Source organism: Myxocyprinus asiaticus, chromosome 32, assembly GCF_019703515.2.
Source record: "Myxocyprinus asiaticus isolate MX2 ecotype Aquarium Trade chromosome 32, UBuf_Myxa_2, whole genome shotgun sequence".
Taxonomy (NCBI): domain Eukaryota; kingdom Metazoa; phylum Chordata; class Actinopteri; order Cypriniformes; family Catostomidae; genus Myxocyprinus; species Myxocyprinus asiaticus.
Genome location: NC_059375.1, coordinates 10568954 through 10581879, shown reverse-complemented (window position 1 = coordinate 10581879; position 12926 = coordinate 10568954). Strand labels below are relative to the sequence as shown.

General features: G+C 35.7%; 1 protein-coding gene across 2 annotated transcripts; it reads left to right on the top strand.

Annotated features, from left to right (window-relative positions):
- Window positions 1–3785: 3785 nt before the first annotated feature.
- Window positions 3786–5387, top strand: LOC127422892 (dickkopf-related protein 1-like). Of its 2 annotated transcripts, none has more exons than XM_051666712.1 (4): window positions 3786–4117; window positions 4206–4347; window positions 4463–4603; window positions 4787–5387. In XM_051666712.1, exons 1-4 carry the CDS (start codon window positions 3914–3916, stop codon window positions 5035–5037), a joined length of 738 nt encoding a protein of 245 aa, XP_051522672.1. In that variant the 5' UTR covers window positions 3786–3913; the 3' UTR covers window positions 5038–5387. The 2 variants fall into 2 exon arrangements, with proteins under 2 accessions (XP_051522672.1, XP_051522671.1); XM_051666711.1 differs by having other exon boundaries at window positions 4203–4347.
- The last annotated feature ends 7539 nt before the right edge of the window (window positions 5388–12926 follow it).

Here is a 12926-nt window from a genome sequence, read left to right as displayed (position 1 = left end):
GGGTTTTTTCTTTCTTTCTTTCTTTCTTTCTTGTTTGGAATACATTTTAACTGTAAGTTATATTAGTAAGAAATTTTACCATACAATCTTTTGGCATTATTGAAAGTGCCTTAACACAATGGCGTCCAGAATTTACCCCGCATCTGTTTTAATGCTGCACAACTAGGTCAGACACCTCAAATTGTTCTTGTTGATCAGTTGTGGCTTTTTTAAGCTTTAGAGATTTATATGCCTTTTTTTCATACAATAAAAGCATCTTTCAAATTACAATTTTGCTGATTTTATTAATTCTAAAATGATCACATTGCCGTTTTCATGGTTTTATTTTGTGTAGTCTCCATTCTAAACTGTGTAGTGTAGAATGTCCTACAAACAAGATTTAGCTTGAGGTGTTAGTACTGTGAAGGGTCTGACTCATATCAGCTGGTGATAATGCTCTGTAAACAGCTGCCCTCCCCTCTTCCTAACAGATAACACATGAGCTTATGGTAACACATGGTAGCTTTTTTCATAGCCAAGCACTGTGGCCCTTAGACATCAAAAGATGTAAACCCAGGGGGTAAAGAAGACATCTTTGACCTCTAGTTCACAGCTAAAGCCATCATTCAATGGCATATCTACTAATAGCCCATTTTTAACCAATACATAAAGTGTTTGTTTAGTTTTGACATATTTATGCCCAGCAGAAAAGACACTAAAAGTGAAAGTTCAAAACATCAAGTTAATATTAGACATGAGTAATCTTGTAAAATTCTTGAAAACATAAATAGGTTTTGTATTGGATAATTATGGCCTTTTATAAATACAATTCCCGTCAAAAGTTTGGGCACACTTGACTTTGTGTGAACAAATGGTTCCAAAGATCAAAGGCTTATCCTTAAATGTTTGAAGTATAAATTGTGCTAGTGTATAAATTTATTTAAGAAACTATAGCCTATTTATTTTATTTTCAATTGAGGAGTTGGACCAGATAGTGATGGAATAGTAGCCAGCAAGTTCCCAGTATAAGCTCCCAGTATATATATATATATATATATATATATATATATATATATATATATATATATATATATATATATATATTCTTTTTTGTTTATCATTTTTGGTCACTAGATAATTCCCATATTTTCATTATAGCATATTATACTGTATAAAAAATAAAATAAATAAATAAATAAAAAGTAGGTGTGTCCAAACTTTTGTTTGGTAGTGTAAATGTCACTGGACACCCCAAGAATAACTAGTAAAATAAAATTGTAATATATATATATATATATTTTTTTTTTTTTTTTTTTTTTAATAATTATTAATCTTCTCCTCTAAACTTGTTTATACACGTTTTGGGCCAGTTACAGCTACAAACTCTCCATGCGGCTTCAAACAGGACGTCCAACAAAGTATCAACAACGAAACAAGTTTGTTTTGGAGAGTCATCAGAGGAGATGCATCTCCCCCACTTAGATACTGTCTCACCAAAGGCGGCCAGCAACCTGCAAAAGCAAACGACGAAACTTTGCATTCAATGTGCAGAATGTATCAACACTACCACAAGAGGAAGGGTGTCAATCCATCAAGAAATGATACATCGATTTAATTGCTATTTTCAGTTGCCATGGCATTATACAATACGACTCTAAATTCTGCTCGGATGAGCCGCGTTCGAGGTCGTTGTAAAATGCCAGTAAACGCACCTGTTGTTGCAAAACAATTTGCAGCAAGTCGCAACGTTGCTTGGCAACCTTAAAAAGTGACAAGTTAATTAAAGGCTAATGAGGTATAGAGTATTACTTGGTGTAAGAACAGTTTCTTTTAAACAATATTAACAATTAATCTAACGTTTTATAGACTTTTGCTGTCTTTTATCATGTTGGACCGCCGTTTTAAAGGCCTAAATGTATGTTTTTTTTTTGTTTTTTTGTTTTTTTTAAAGGAATATTTTAGGTTCAATACGAGTTAAGCTTGATCGACAGCATTTGTGGCATACTGTTTATTAACAAAAAAGTTTTCGACTAGTTCGTCCTTTTCTTAAAAAAAAAAAAAAAAAAAAAAGCAAAAATCAAGGTTACAGCGAGGCACTTGCAATGGAAGTGAATGGAGCCAATTTGTGGAGGGTTTAAAAGGCAGAAATGTGAAGCTTCTAATTTTAGAAAAGCACTTGATCAGTAAAGTTGTTCAAACTGTAATATTTACAGTCATTTTAGGCTTTTGGGTTTGTTGACATTAAATCGTCATTGCAACGAAGTTGTTAAATTGTCTATAACTTTACACAGGAAGAAAAGGTTAGTGAGTGATTTTAGCACACTAAAATCATGTTAACACACATATTGTTTACATCTTGTGGCTAAAATGTTGAAAAAAAGTGAGTATTTTAACTTTTACGGATTGGCCCCATTCACTCCCATTGTAAGTGCCTCGCTAAAACCCAGATTTGAGCTTTTTTTTTTTTTTTCAAGAAAAAGAGTAACGAGTCAAAATGTATTTTTGTGGTAATCAACATTACGCCTCAGATGCTGCCGATTGAGCTTAACTTCTATTGAACACGGAATATTCCTTTAAGGGCCACTCATGAGCTCTGGCCCCAGGAATTTTAAAACGGGATTACCTGGCATCCCACTTAATGAATTTGCTGAGCACAATGTCTACAAAAAGCCTAAAAGCCGAGCAAATGGACTGTTTACGAAGATGCCATCGCTGTTGAAGTCTGATTAAGACACGGGGTTCCAGTTCTGTTTGATCTGAGCTCATCAAAGGGGCCTTTACACAAGCTTCATTTTACACCACTGTAGGCTTTGGATGTACAATTAAAACAAAGCCAATAGACAAAGGAACGGGGATGAACGCTGCCAATTCACGTTTAGTGAAGTGTATTGAGCGTTTGTCCTGTGGTCGTCTATTAGAACTGACCCCTGTCAGCAACATCAAAGAGATTGATTTGAGAGTTATCCCGGAGTATTTGGCAGACAGACACGTTGAAACTGTTAAATGGAGTGCCCACCAGAATGCCGATGATACAGAATATGTTCCTAGTTTTGCTGGAATAATATTGTACATTCATTTCAAAAATGTAGAGCTCAGATCATTATAATCATATAGGCTAGATAGATCAATAAAGGTAAGAACGTCACATTCTAATCTCAGATTGCTAATCACGCACTGTGTGTTTAAAAGCGGAGACTAAATGGTAATTAATTAAATTGTTCATTTCTTATTTGCATATTTACTTTGATCTTTTCCACTTGTTTAATCAAACGCATTTCAAAGAATACCCATCACATATGTCTTCATTTGTGGTAAATCTATATATTTATTGCACGTAAATCTGCATGTGAATAATTCTGCATGTGTCTGTATGATTCCATTTCTAAGGTGCAATATACAAATTCACGGATTGAAAACGTCAACGTATAAACAAAATATACTTGCAACATAGTTTAGGACTATAGCTATATAATAAACATCATATACGATTTCAGATTAGACACTTTATCTCTCTCTCTCTCTCTCTCTCTCTCTCTCTCTCTCTCTCTCTCTCTCTCTCTCTCTCTCTCTCTCTCTCTCTAATATTCCTCCCATGCATGAATCAAGTCACTTTTCAATAAACTTTGCATTGCATCAGTTAAGGCTGATCTTCCCATCAAATAACCAATATTACTTTGGTGGCTGTTTGATGCCACCTCATGTAGACGCGCTGCATGCAAACACATAGAGTGCCGACAGACAGACAGCTTATGACAACGCTTTGAAATTTCATCCAGCCCTTTGTTACTCACAGCGAGGGGCGGGAGCGCAAACAACCGCGGGCGCGTATAAATGAAGCGTCTTGCGCTCGTGAGGAACCACAGACGAACTCGACTGTTCTCGGGAATACATCCTCTCTCAGTGGAGCAGCCAAAGAATACCGCAAGACCTGATAATGCTGCACGCTGCCATGATCTCAGCCGCATTGCTCATTCTTTCGAGCTGCGTTAGAGCGGCATCCGCCGGATCCGTGGTGCTGAACTCGAATGCAATTAAGGTCGGTCCAGGTGTGGCGAGTTCAAGCCACCCGGTGAGCCCGAGCCCGGATGAGATACCTGCGGACCCCGGCAGTCAGAACTTCGGTATTGATGCACCACAGGTAAGCACAACAATGAGCATATTTCATTTCCGACGGTTGTTTTGTGGTTAGACGTGGTCTAATAGCGTATTGCGTTTCTTTTCAGCAGCCCTTAATCTGCGAAAGTGATGAGGAATGTGGCGATGAAGAGTTCTGCTTTCTGTCCCGGGGCGTCTGTCTCCAGTGCAAGAAGCGCAGGAAGCGCTGCATCCGGGATGAGATGTGCTGCCCTGGCAACCACTGCAGCAACGGTAAAACAGATTGAGTAAACTAATAACATATGTGTTATCTAGACATTTGCAGCATTGTATGAAAGTATAAAGGAATGCTGATTACTAATAGACCTGAAATGTGTCTTCTTATTAGGAGTTTGCCTTCCAAATGATCCTGACATGATCCAGCAGATTGGAATGGAAGAGTTTGTGTCCATCACCCATGAGAACTCCACTGTCATGGAGCAGCCAAAAGTTACAACTCAAGGCTTACCACAAAACCAAATCCTAAAAGGTAAGCGATGATGAAATCAATCTATATACCTACTTTGTTAACAGCAACACACATCTAAATGAAGTGGAAATTTTTCATTTTATAAATAGGTAGAAATGGATCCTTAAGGTAACAACTGCACATTTTAAAGTGTGATTTGTCAGTTATGTATGATATTTATTGTTATTTTTTGTTGATTTAAAGGTCTGGAGGGAGAAAACTGTCTGAGATCATCAGATTGTGCGGAGGGACTTTGTTGCGCCCGTCATTTTTGGTCCAAAATCTGCAAGCCCGTCCTGAAAGAAGGCCAGGTCTGCACCAAGCACAAGCGGAAAGGCACCCATGGCTTGGAGATATTCCAGCGTTGTGATTGTGGGGAAGGCTTGTCCTGCAGAACGCAACGAGGAGACGGCGTCAAGTCCTCACGGAGTCTGCACACTTGCCAGAGACACTAAATGAACATTGAGGATTTTTTTTGTTTTTTTTTTGATTTTTTTTTCTTCCCAGAAACTCGACTGAGGGAAGCTGGATTTGGGATACTCTGTTTTTCAACTGGTTTCTTCCATTTTCTTGTGTCAACATTGCAGAGTAGATATAATTTGTTTCTCAACGGAACTTAAATATTGCAGTAAATTACTGTATTATACTGTAAATAACATAAGGCAGTTGGCACTTAATTCAGATATTTTGGTTAACCCTGTTTTGAAAGAAGGTGCCTCGGTCTTTTGCTAGTCTATCTTAAATGTGTATACATCTGGTTTTTACAGTCATATAGAGCTGATTTAAATGTCTATTTTTATTCTAAATAAAGAGTGTAAAGATATTATACGGTATACAATGTCTTAAGTCATGTCTGCGCAAGCAAAATAGCAGATTTGCAAGAGAATGCGTATACTTAAGCGTGGCGGTACTTCTGCTGCATGTTAAGGATACACCGTATGTACGTTTAGTTAGGTGTGGTCAGAGCTGAGGGCTGGTTTTTCTTTTTTCCTCCAGAGGTACAATTAAGGTATATTTAATAAGCCAGAAGAGGCTATTCCACCACTGAAATTGAAAAATCATAGGCCATTGGGAGATCACTGGGTATCTCGGTAATTGCATCTGAGAGGTTATTTTTACATTTAGGTACTTTGAAGTATTCTTTTTTTTTTTTTTTTTCTTGATATAACTAATAGAACATGAAGTTTTACAACAAAATGACCAGCAAATTACCTATTTGACCTAAATGAAGCATACTCAATGGCAAAATACTGCTAATGCAGAGTTAATGCAAATTATTCCATCTTGAATCTAAGATTACAAAGCTACCCATGTCTGATTGATCCAATGCTTTCAAAAGCATTTATATAGACAGGTCACACTTTACAAACAAGCATCTGTTTGAGGTCTGCTTGTGAATTCTGTCTGTCTCTCTCTCTTTGAAGGTGAGAGGCTTTCATATGGTCTAGCACATGGAGACTGACACCATCTCTTTAGAGTTCAAGGATGCAATCACTAGTGGCAGTGTTTAATAATACTGTCTACTCAGAGCAAGAGCAAATTTATATATATATATATATCTATCTATCTATCTATCTATCTATATATATATATATATATATATATATATATATATATATATATATATATATAATATAAATTCTAACTTTCCAGTAAATTATTATGACATCAGATTTTAAAAGGGATTTATTGGTTTTGACTTTCATTTGTAGTAAAGTTTACTTTAAAAAAAGAAAAAAGGATGCAATTAGTTTTTAAAGTTTGATGCCATTTTACTTGTTAAAGGAATATTTTTTGTTAAATAGAAGTGAAGCTCAGTTAACAGGATTAGTGGCATAATGTTGATTAGCACAAAAAATGATTTCGGTTCGCACCTCATTTATTAAAAAAATTGGTTCCAGTGAGGCACTTACAATGAAAGTGAATGGGGTCAGTCCAAAAATGCTAAAATACACATTGTTTTTAAATTATAGCCACAAGACGTAAACATTAAACATTATAACATGATTTTAGTGTGATAAAGCGTTTGAAAACCTTATCTGTAAAGTTATATCTAATAGCAGGATTTCAGGGTTTTGTTGCCATGAAGATACATTTTTAATATTAAATATAACTTTACACTGATATGGCTAGTATGCAATTTTATTACACTAAAATCATACTAGCGCATATAATGTTTACATCTTGTTACTATACTTTTAAAGTGTGTATTTTAACTGTTATATACTGGCCCCATTCACTTCCACTGTAAATGTCTTATTGTAATAGCATTGTTTGCTATATATATATATATATATATATATATATATATATATACGAGGAAGGAGTCAAAATTATTTGACTTGTACTGAACCTGGAATATCCCTTTAAAGTTCTACAAAGAACTTATTTTTCCCTAGTTGTTTAGAAAACCATATATGTAGTGCTGCTTTGAAGAAACTAGAAACCAACAGAACCAACTTTTTTGACCCCAAAGAACAAAATAGCAAGTTTGAGAACCCTACACTTCAGAAAAATGGTTCTTGATACGAAGAAGGTTCCTATATAGCACCTTTAAAGCATCACATATCTAATTAACATCAGCTAAGCATCTTAAAAAGATCAGATTTACAAACATTCTAAATCATAAACATCTCAGAAACATCTGCTGATTGTCTTATTGACATCTAAGACATACTTATTGACATACGTCATATAGATGTTTTGCAGATGAGCAAACAACATTTAAAATACATCCTCCAGATGTAAACACACACATCAAATAGATGTCTGGGTGATGTTTGTGCACTATCAGGGTTATTTGCTAAACTTAAGGTGCTGCAAAGAACCATTGAAGAACCTTTATTTTAAAGAGTGTTGGTTTTACTACTAGGCCTAGTTAAAATGTAATGGTTACCTTCTTTCAAGTTTTAATACTGGTTATTTAACAGAACGGTGTTCAAACAGAACAAATGCTGAAAAATAGCAAATATCATTCCACTGAAAACACACCCTTGTTCAGAAAATTCTTCTTGCGAATATCGCATCCCTTTGCATTTCACCCAGCTTGGGAGTAATTGGAAACTTTAAGTCTTTTACCTGGAGCTGTCAAGAGAGACAAAGCAGTGGGGTAAGCATTTCAAAGCACAGGATATACAGTTTGCAATTGTCCCCTTTCCCCTTTCCATGTGCTTTGGCTAGCATTGGGGAGGCTTTCTCCCAGCTTTTTTCAATACCATCAACAGTTTGAAGACCAAAAACATCTGTGGATGGAATCCCAAGCTGCACAATGGTGTAAGAGATACCCAAACCCCCATAGTATCCATACAGTAAAGCAGCCAGGTAGGGTATCTTTAGGATTCTGCATTTGGTCATGGCTATTTACTTTACAAAAAGAATCAAGAGTCCATTAAAGGATGTTTCTGGTGTTCATTCATAAATAATGTGCAAACATGAGTGTGAAAGGGTGGATTTCAGGCTTTGTTAAAACTAGGTACAATAAAGTAGCAATTCTGGGTCTTCTGAGCACAGCAGTGTGAATGTTTGCAAACTGCCCCTAAAGCCTAGTTCACTTTGAAGTTGAGATCGGTCAACACTTTGCACCAATACTATTTTTTGACAAATAGTTAAGTAACTGGGGCTCACACACAGAGTTACTTAAAAAGAACCCAAACACATTAATGCGAAATGAGCATTTACCCTCGAAAGTATCTGCCATAAGGTACAATCTGTGTGTTTCCAGGACATATGGTGAGCTAAATGGCACACCTGACTGAAATGTGTTATAATATATAATTTAATTAAAATTTTGGTAATGTTTGATTGGTTCATCAGAATATACCCTGATATTTAGGTTTAGGCTTTATTTAAATAATAAAATAAAATAAAATTAATATTTTCCCCTAATATTTAAGTTTAGGATTTATTTGAATTATTTGAAAATAAAATAAAATAAATTGAAGTATGGGAATCATTTAGTGACCAAAAATGTAAAAAAATAAAATAAAAAAATAAAAATTGATCTGTATATATAAAGATAATAAAACTTACAACAAACCAGGTGTAGAAGTCGGCAACTCAAGATTGTCAAGATTTCATTTATGCTCCAATTAAGTGGGTTAAAGCTCAGAAAGTGCAGTCAATAATCTCTTAATATTAATTAACCTTGAAGGGGTCAAGACATGAGGAATAACATTTTCCTTGAACTTTTGACATACTGTATAAGATGTCATTGTACTATAAAAACATACTGTAAGTTTCAGAACTGAGTTCTACTCCTTAGTAGCAAAAGAGAATTTATTTAAACCAAGCTACAAAAACGGCTCGTTTGGAATTTGTGGAACTTGTGACATCATAAGGACCAAATACACCTGCATATGACTGCCTCTTCAGCAAGACATCGTTGCCTATTTTTCCGTCATTGCACCCTTGGCCCCGCCCACTGGTGCTCAGTCAGTCACACAGGTGAAGTGGAGAGAGATGGGCCTGTCATGGGAGATTCATCCAAAGTGGACTTACACAGGACACCTTCATGTGGCTATCTGGATTTAAATGTTTTTCTACATAAACATGCACAAGACAAATGGCTTTGACCATTACACTATGTAACACAATTTTTGTTTCTGGGTAGTAAGTGTTATTTCCTAATTGCATATGCCTCAAAAGTATAGAAAATGGCTATTATTCCCCACAAACTTTGCTTTTGTGACCAGGACAGTGATATTTTGAAATGTACCTATTTCCAATGAGAAAATGGCAAAGTCTTTTCGTTCACATAAAGTCAGAAAAAACAACAACATATGAATCAAAATTAACATGTATTTATAAAGTAATACAAAAATGACTACAAAAGATTTAGGAGTAGTTTTTCGAGAATTACGATTATACTGTAAATCACTTTCACCAATCAGCCCCCAAATGTACTCATCATACTTCAAGGCATCCAGCAAGGTCTTGATGCTGTTGTAATCTTCTTTGAGGTGCACCAAGTGAGCCAGGGGAAGAGACAGGCACTTGTTACCATTATGGAGCAGAACGACTTTGAGGCTCCTGGATGAGCTGTCAATGAAGAGGCGCCACTCATTCTGGTTACAGGCAATTCCAATTGCCTCGAACAGACTGGTCACATTGTGGCAGAAGCAGAGCCCATCTTGACGGGTGAAGAAGCTGGAAAAAGGTTGGTGACGCTTCCTCTGATCTGCGACTTGCACACTTTCATCCAACAAGTTCCACTGCTTCAGCCTAGATGTCAAAAGTTCAGCATTGGACTTGGTGAGACCAAGATCTCTAGTCAAGTCATTGAGGTCTTTTTGGTTGGGGTAGTATGGGTTTCTCTCTTCAGCTCCACCTCTGAAATTGTCATCTGGATCTACAACGTCTTCCTCGCTCTCTGACTTGCTGCTCTCTTCTAAAGACGGCTGCTCTCTCTCCGGAGGAGTGGGTACGGGGAGCTCATGGCAGTGTGGCGATGGATTAGGAAGGTCCGGATACGTGATAGCAGGTGCATTCTTGCCAGTCTGATGTTTGGAAGGGTCCACCATGCAGAAGTAGCAATTGCTTGAGTGGTAAGTGGGTTCCCGCAAAATTCTTGGGATAGCGAACTTCATGGCTCTCTTTTCTCCTCTGTACCATCCTACAAAAATACATTTATTTCACCCATGACTAATGTGTAAGAGATTCTCGCAACATTTTTCATATATGATGTATTTTTTCAATAAAATTGAAAATTGTAAAACATTTTAAAATTAAAAACTTTTACAGTTTTAAAATTTAACACATTTTATAACATAAAATTCCGAGCAACAGTTGTCCATCTTACCTTCCAGAGTTTTTTTTTTGCAGTGCTCGCAGGTGAAATGATGTGCCCAGGGTTTGTCTTGATCCCCAACAGGCATGCCGAAATATGCCTTGTAGGCCTCATAAATCTTAGCAGATGCTTCCACGGAGTACTTTTTCACTCTTATCTTGATAAATTGGCCGCAGACATAGCAAAATGAGTCTGCTGGATGCTTGCAGCCTCTTGATACCATCTCATAAAAATGCAGATATGTATCCACTTAGGCAGCTGGAACTAAATTGAACTGGTGGGCTTAAGGCCCCTGTATTTATACTACTATTTATATTACTGGAAAGTTCTAGAAAGTTCTAGAAGTTACTCCAAGTTTACTCAGCACTGAATCTATCTGGAATGTTCTGGAAAATAGGTACATTTCAAAATATCACTGTCCTGGTCACAAAATCAAAGTTTGTGGGGAATAATAGCCATTTTCTATACTTTTGAGGCATAAGCAATTAGGAAATAACACTTACTACCCAGGAACCAAAAAAATAAATAAATTGGTGTTATCTTACATCTCGTGGTGCTTTTAAAAGACGCAATGTCAAGTTATAACTCTAAAAACAATCCCCCATTGTGTTTCATTCAGCTGTGCTATTGTGGTAATCATGGACAACTATGATTATTTTGATGCATTTCCGGCTATGTGCACCGCGTTTTAAGAGTGGTACAAGCACAGCTTTTAAAAACACGTCTCATTCTGCTGCTCCCACTGACTGGGAGAAACACATGCAGTCCTGTGTGTAAACAAACATGGGAGATTTTGAAAAATTTACTCAAGTACTGTAATTAGAGTATTTGTAATTCGTTACTTTCTACCTCTGAAGCTAGACAGAGAGGATTCAAATAGGAAACACTTTTTGAACTCATTGAGTTAAAGGATGCTTTCACAGCTCTGTATTATAATGGATATGCTGCATAAATGAGGACATTTAAGTGGATGTCTTTAATTTAATGGTTGGATGTAATTGCAAGCAGCTATGTTCTTACCTACCACAAGAGTCACTGTTAGATGTTTGCATCAAAAGGGTAAAAATACTGATGAGGTGATTAAAATAGAAGATCGTGAAGTATTATCAAACTAATGAAGCAACATTACCGCTTTCTTCAGAAAACAGTCATTTATTGAAGGAAGATGTTAGACACAAAGTAGATTAAGGTAGTTGACATGAAATACTTTTGAGAAGTTGAAATGTCCTGCTGTGTGGCATGCTAAACTTCATCTTAAACATTTTAAAAAGCATTTTGCAAATTAATTAATAATTTTGCTGAATTTATAACAGTGATACTGTTATTCTTTTACATAGAATATTATCAAAATACTTGATAAGTACTTATAAAAAAAATATTTGTCACATTATGGGGCCATTGATATGAACACACAAAAGGGGGATTAAAAATACTGGACAATTTTTAAGACCTAAACTGGTACCTAAAATATACACCTTCCCATACACATTTATAGATTCATAATTTAATCTAAAATATTTGTTAGAAAAAAGTTAATAATAAACGAAGGTTCCAGGTTCAATACAAGTATACACTCAATTGTGGCATAATGTTGATTTCCACAAAACATATTTTTTCTCATCTCTTTTATTTAAAAATCAGCAAGGCAATTACAATAGAAGTGAATGGGGCCAGTCAATAAACATTAAAATACTCACTGTTTCAAAAGAATAGTCATGAGATGTACACAGTATAAATGTAAACTTTACACAGACAGGGTTAGTAAGTGATTTTATCACACTAAAATCATGTAAACACAAATAATGTTTATGACTCAGCTATACTTTTGAAATGATGTGTATTTGAACATTTATGGACTGACCCCATTCACTTCTATTGTAAGTGCCTTGCTGAATACTTTTACAGTATATATATATATATATATATATATATATATATATATATATATATATATATATATATATATATATATATGTGTGTGTGTGTGTGTGTGTGTGTGTGTGTGTGTGTGTGAGGGGTGAATCTAAATTATTTTTATGGTAATTAACATTATAACACAAATCATGCTACCTGAGCTTCACTTATGGACTGTCCCCTTCACTTTCATTAATTTTCATTTTTTATTTATTTTTTTAAACAAACTAGGGACGAGTCTAAATTATTTTTGTAGAAATCAACATTATACCACAAAGGCTGTTGATTGAGTTTAAACTGTATTGAACTCAGAACGATAATTGTTATTTTTACAGTAATGTAATAAATTCATTTAATTCGTACAGTTATTATTTGTGGAATTACCTACACAAATCTCAGCAAGAGTGGAGTTTTGTGGGTCAGTGTTGGCTGTAGAATGGCTTGGAATGAACCTGTGCTGTTTTACTAGCTGACTGACTGCCATGCCTGCAAATTACAGACAGTAAGATCCGACTGTAATGATGGCAGGCGTCACAAATATGAGCTTTTGAAGATGCATGGTTTTCAGCAGCAGAAAGCAGCCTGTGAGAGTCCAATGCACAGTTAGAAGGCAGAATAACACCAAGGCTCTGTTTCCTAAAGTCT

Excerpts from the sequence above, each read along its gene's own strand:
- LOC127422892 (XM_051666711.1), top strand. The coding sequence starts at position 3,914 with ATGCTGCACGCTGCCATGATCTCAGCCGCATTGCTCATTCTTTCGAGC. Across the intron at positions 4,118-4,202 it reads TCGGTATTGATGCACCACAG|CAGCCCTTAATCTGCGAAAG; the intron begins GTAAGCACAACA and ends GTTTCTTTTCAG. Across the intron at positions 4,348-4,462 it reads TGGCAACCACTGCAGCAACG|GAGTTTGCCTTCCAAATGAT; the intron begins GTAAAACAGATT and ends TCTTCTTATTAG.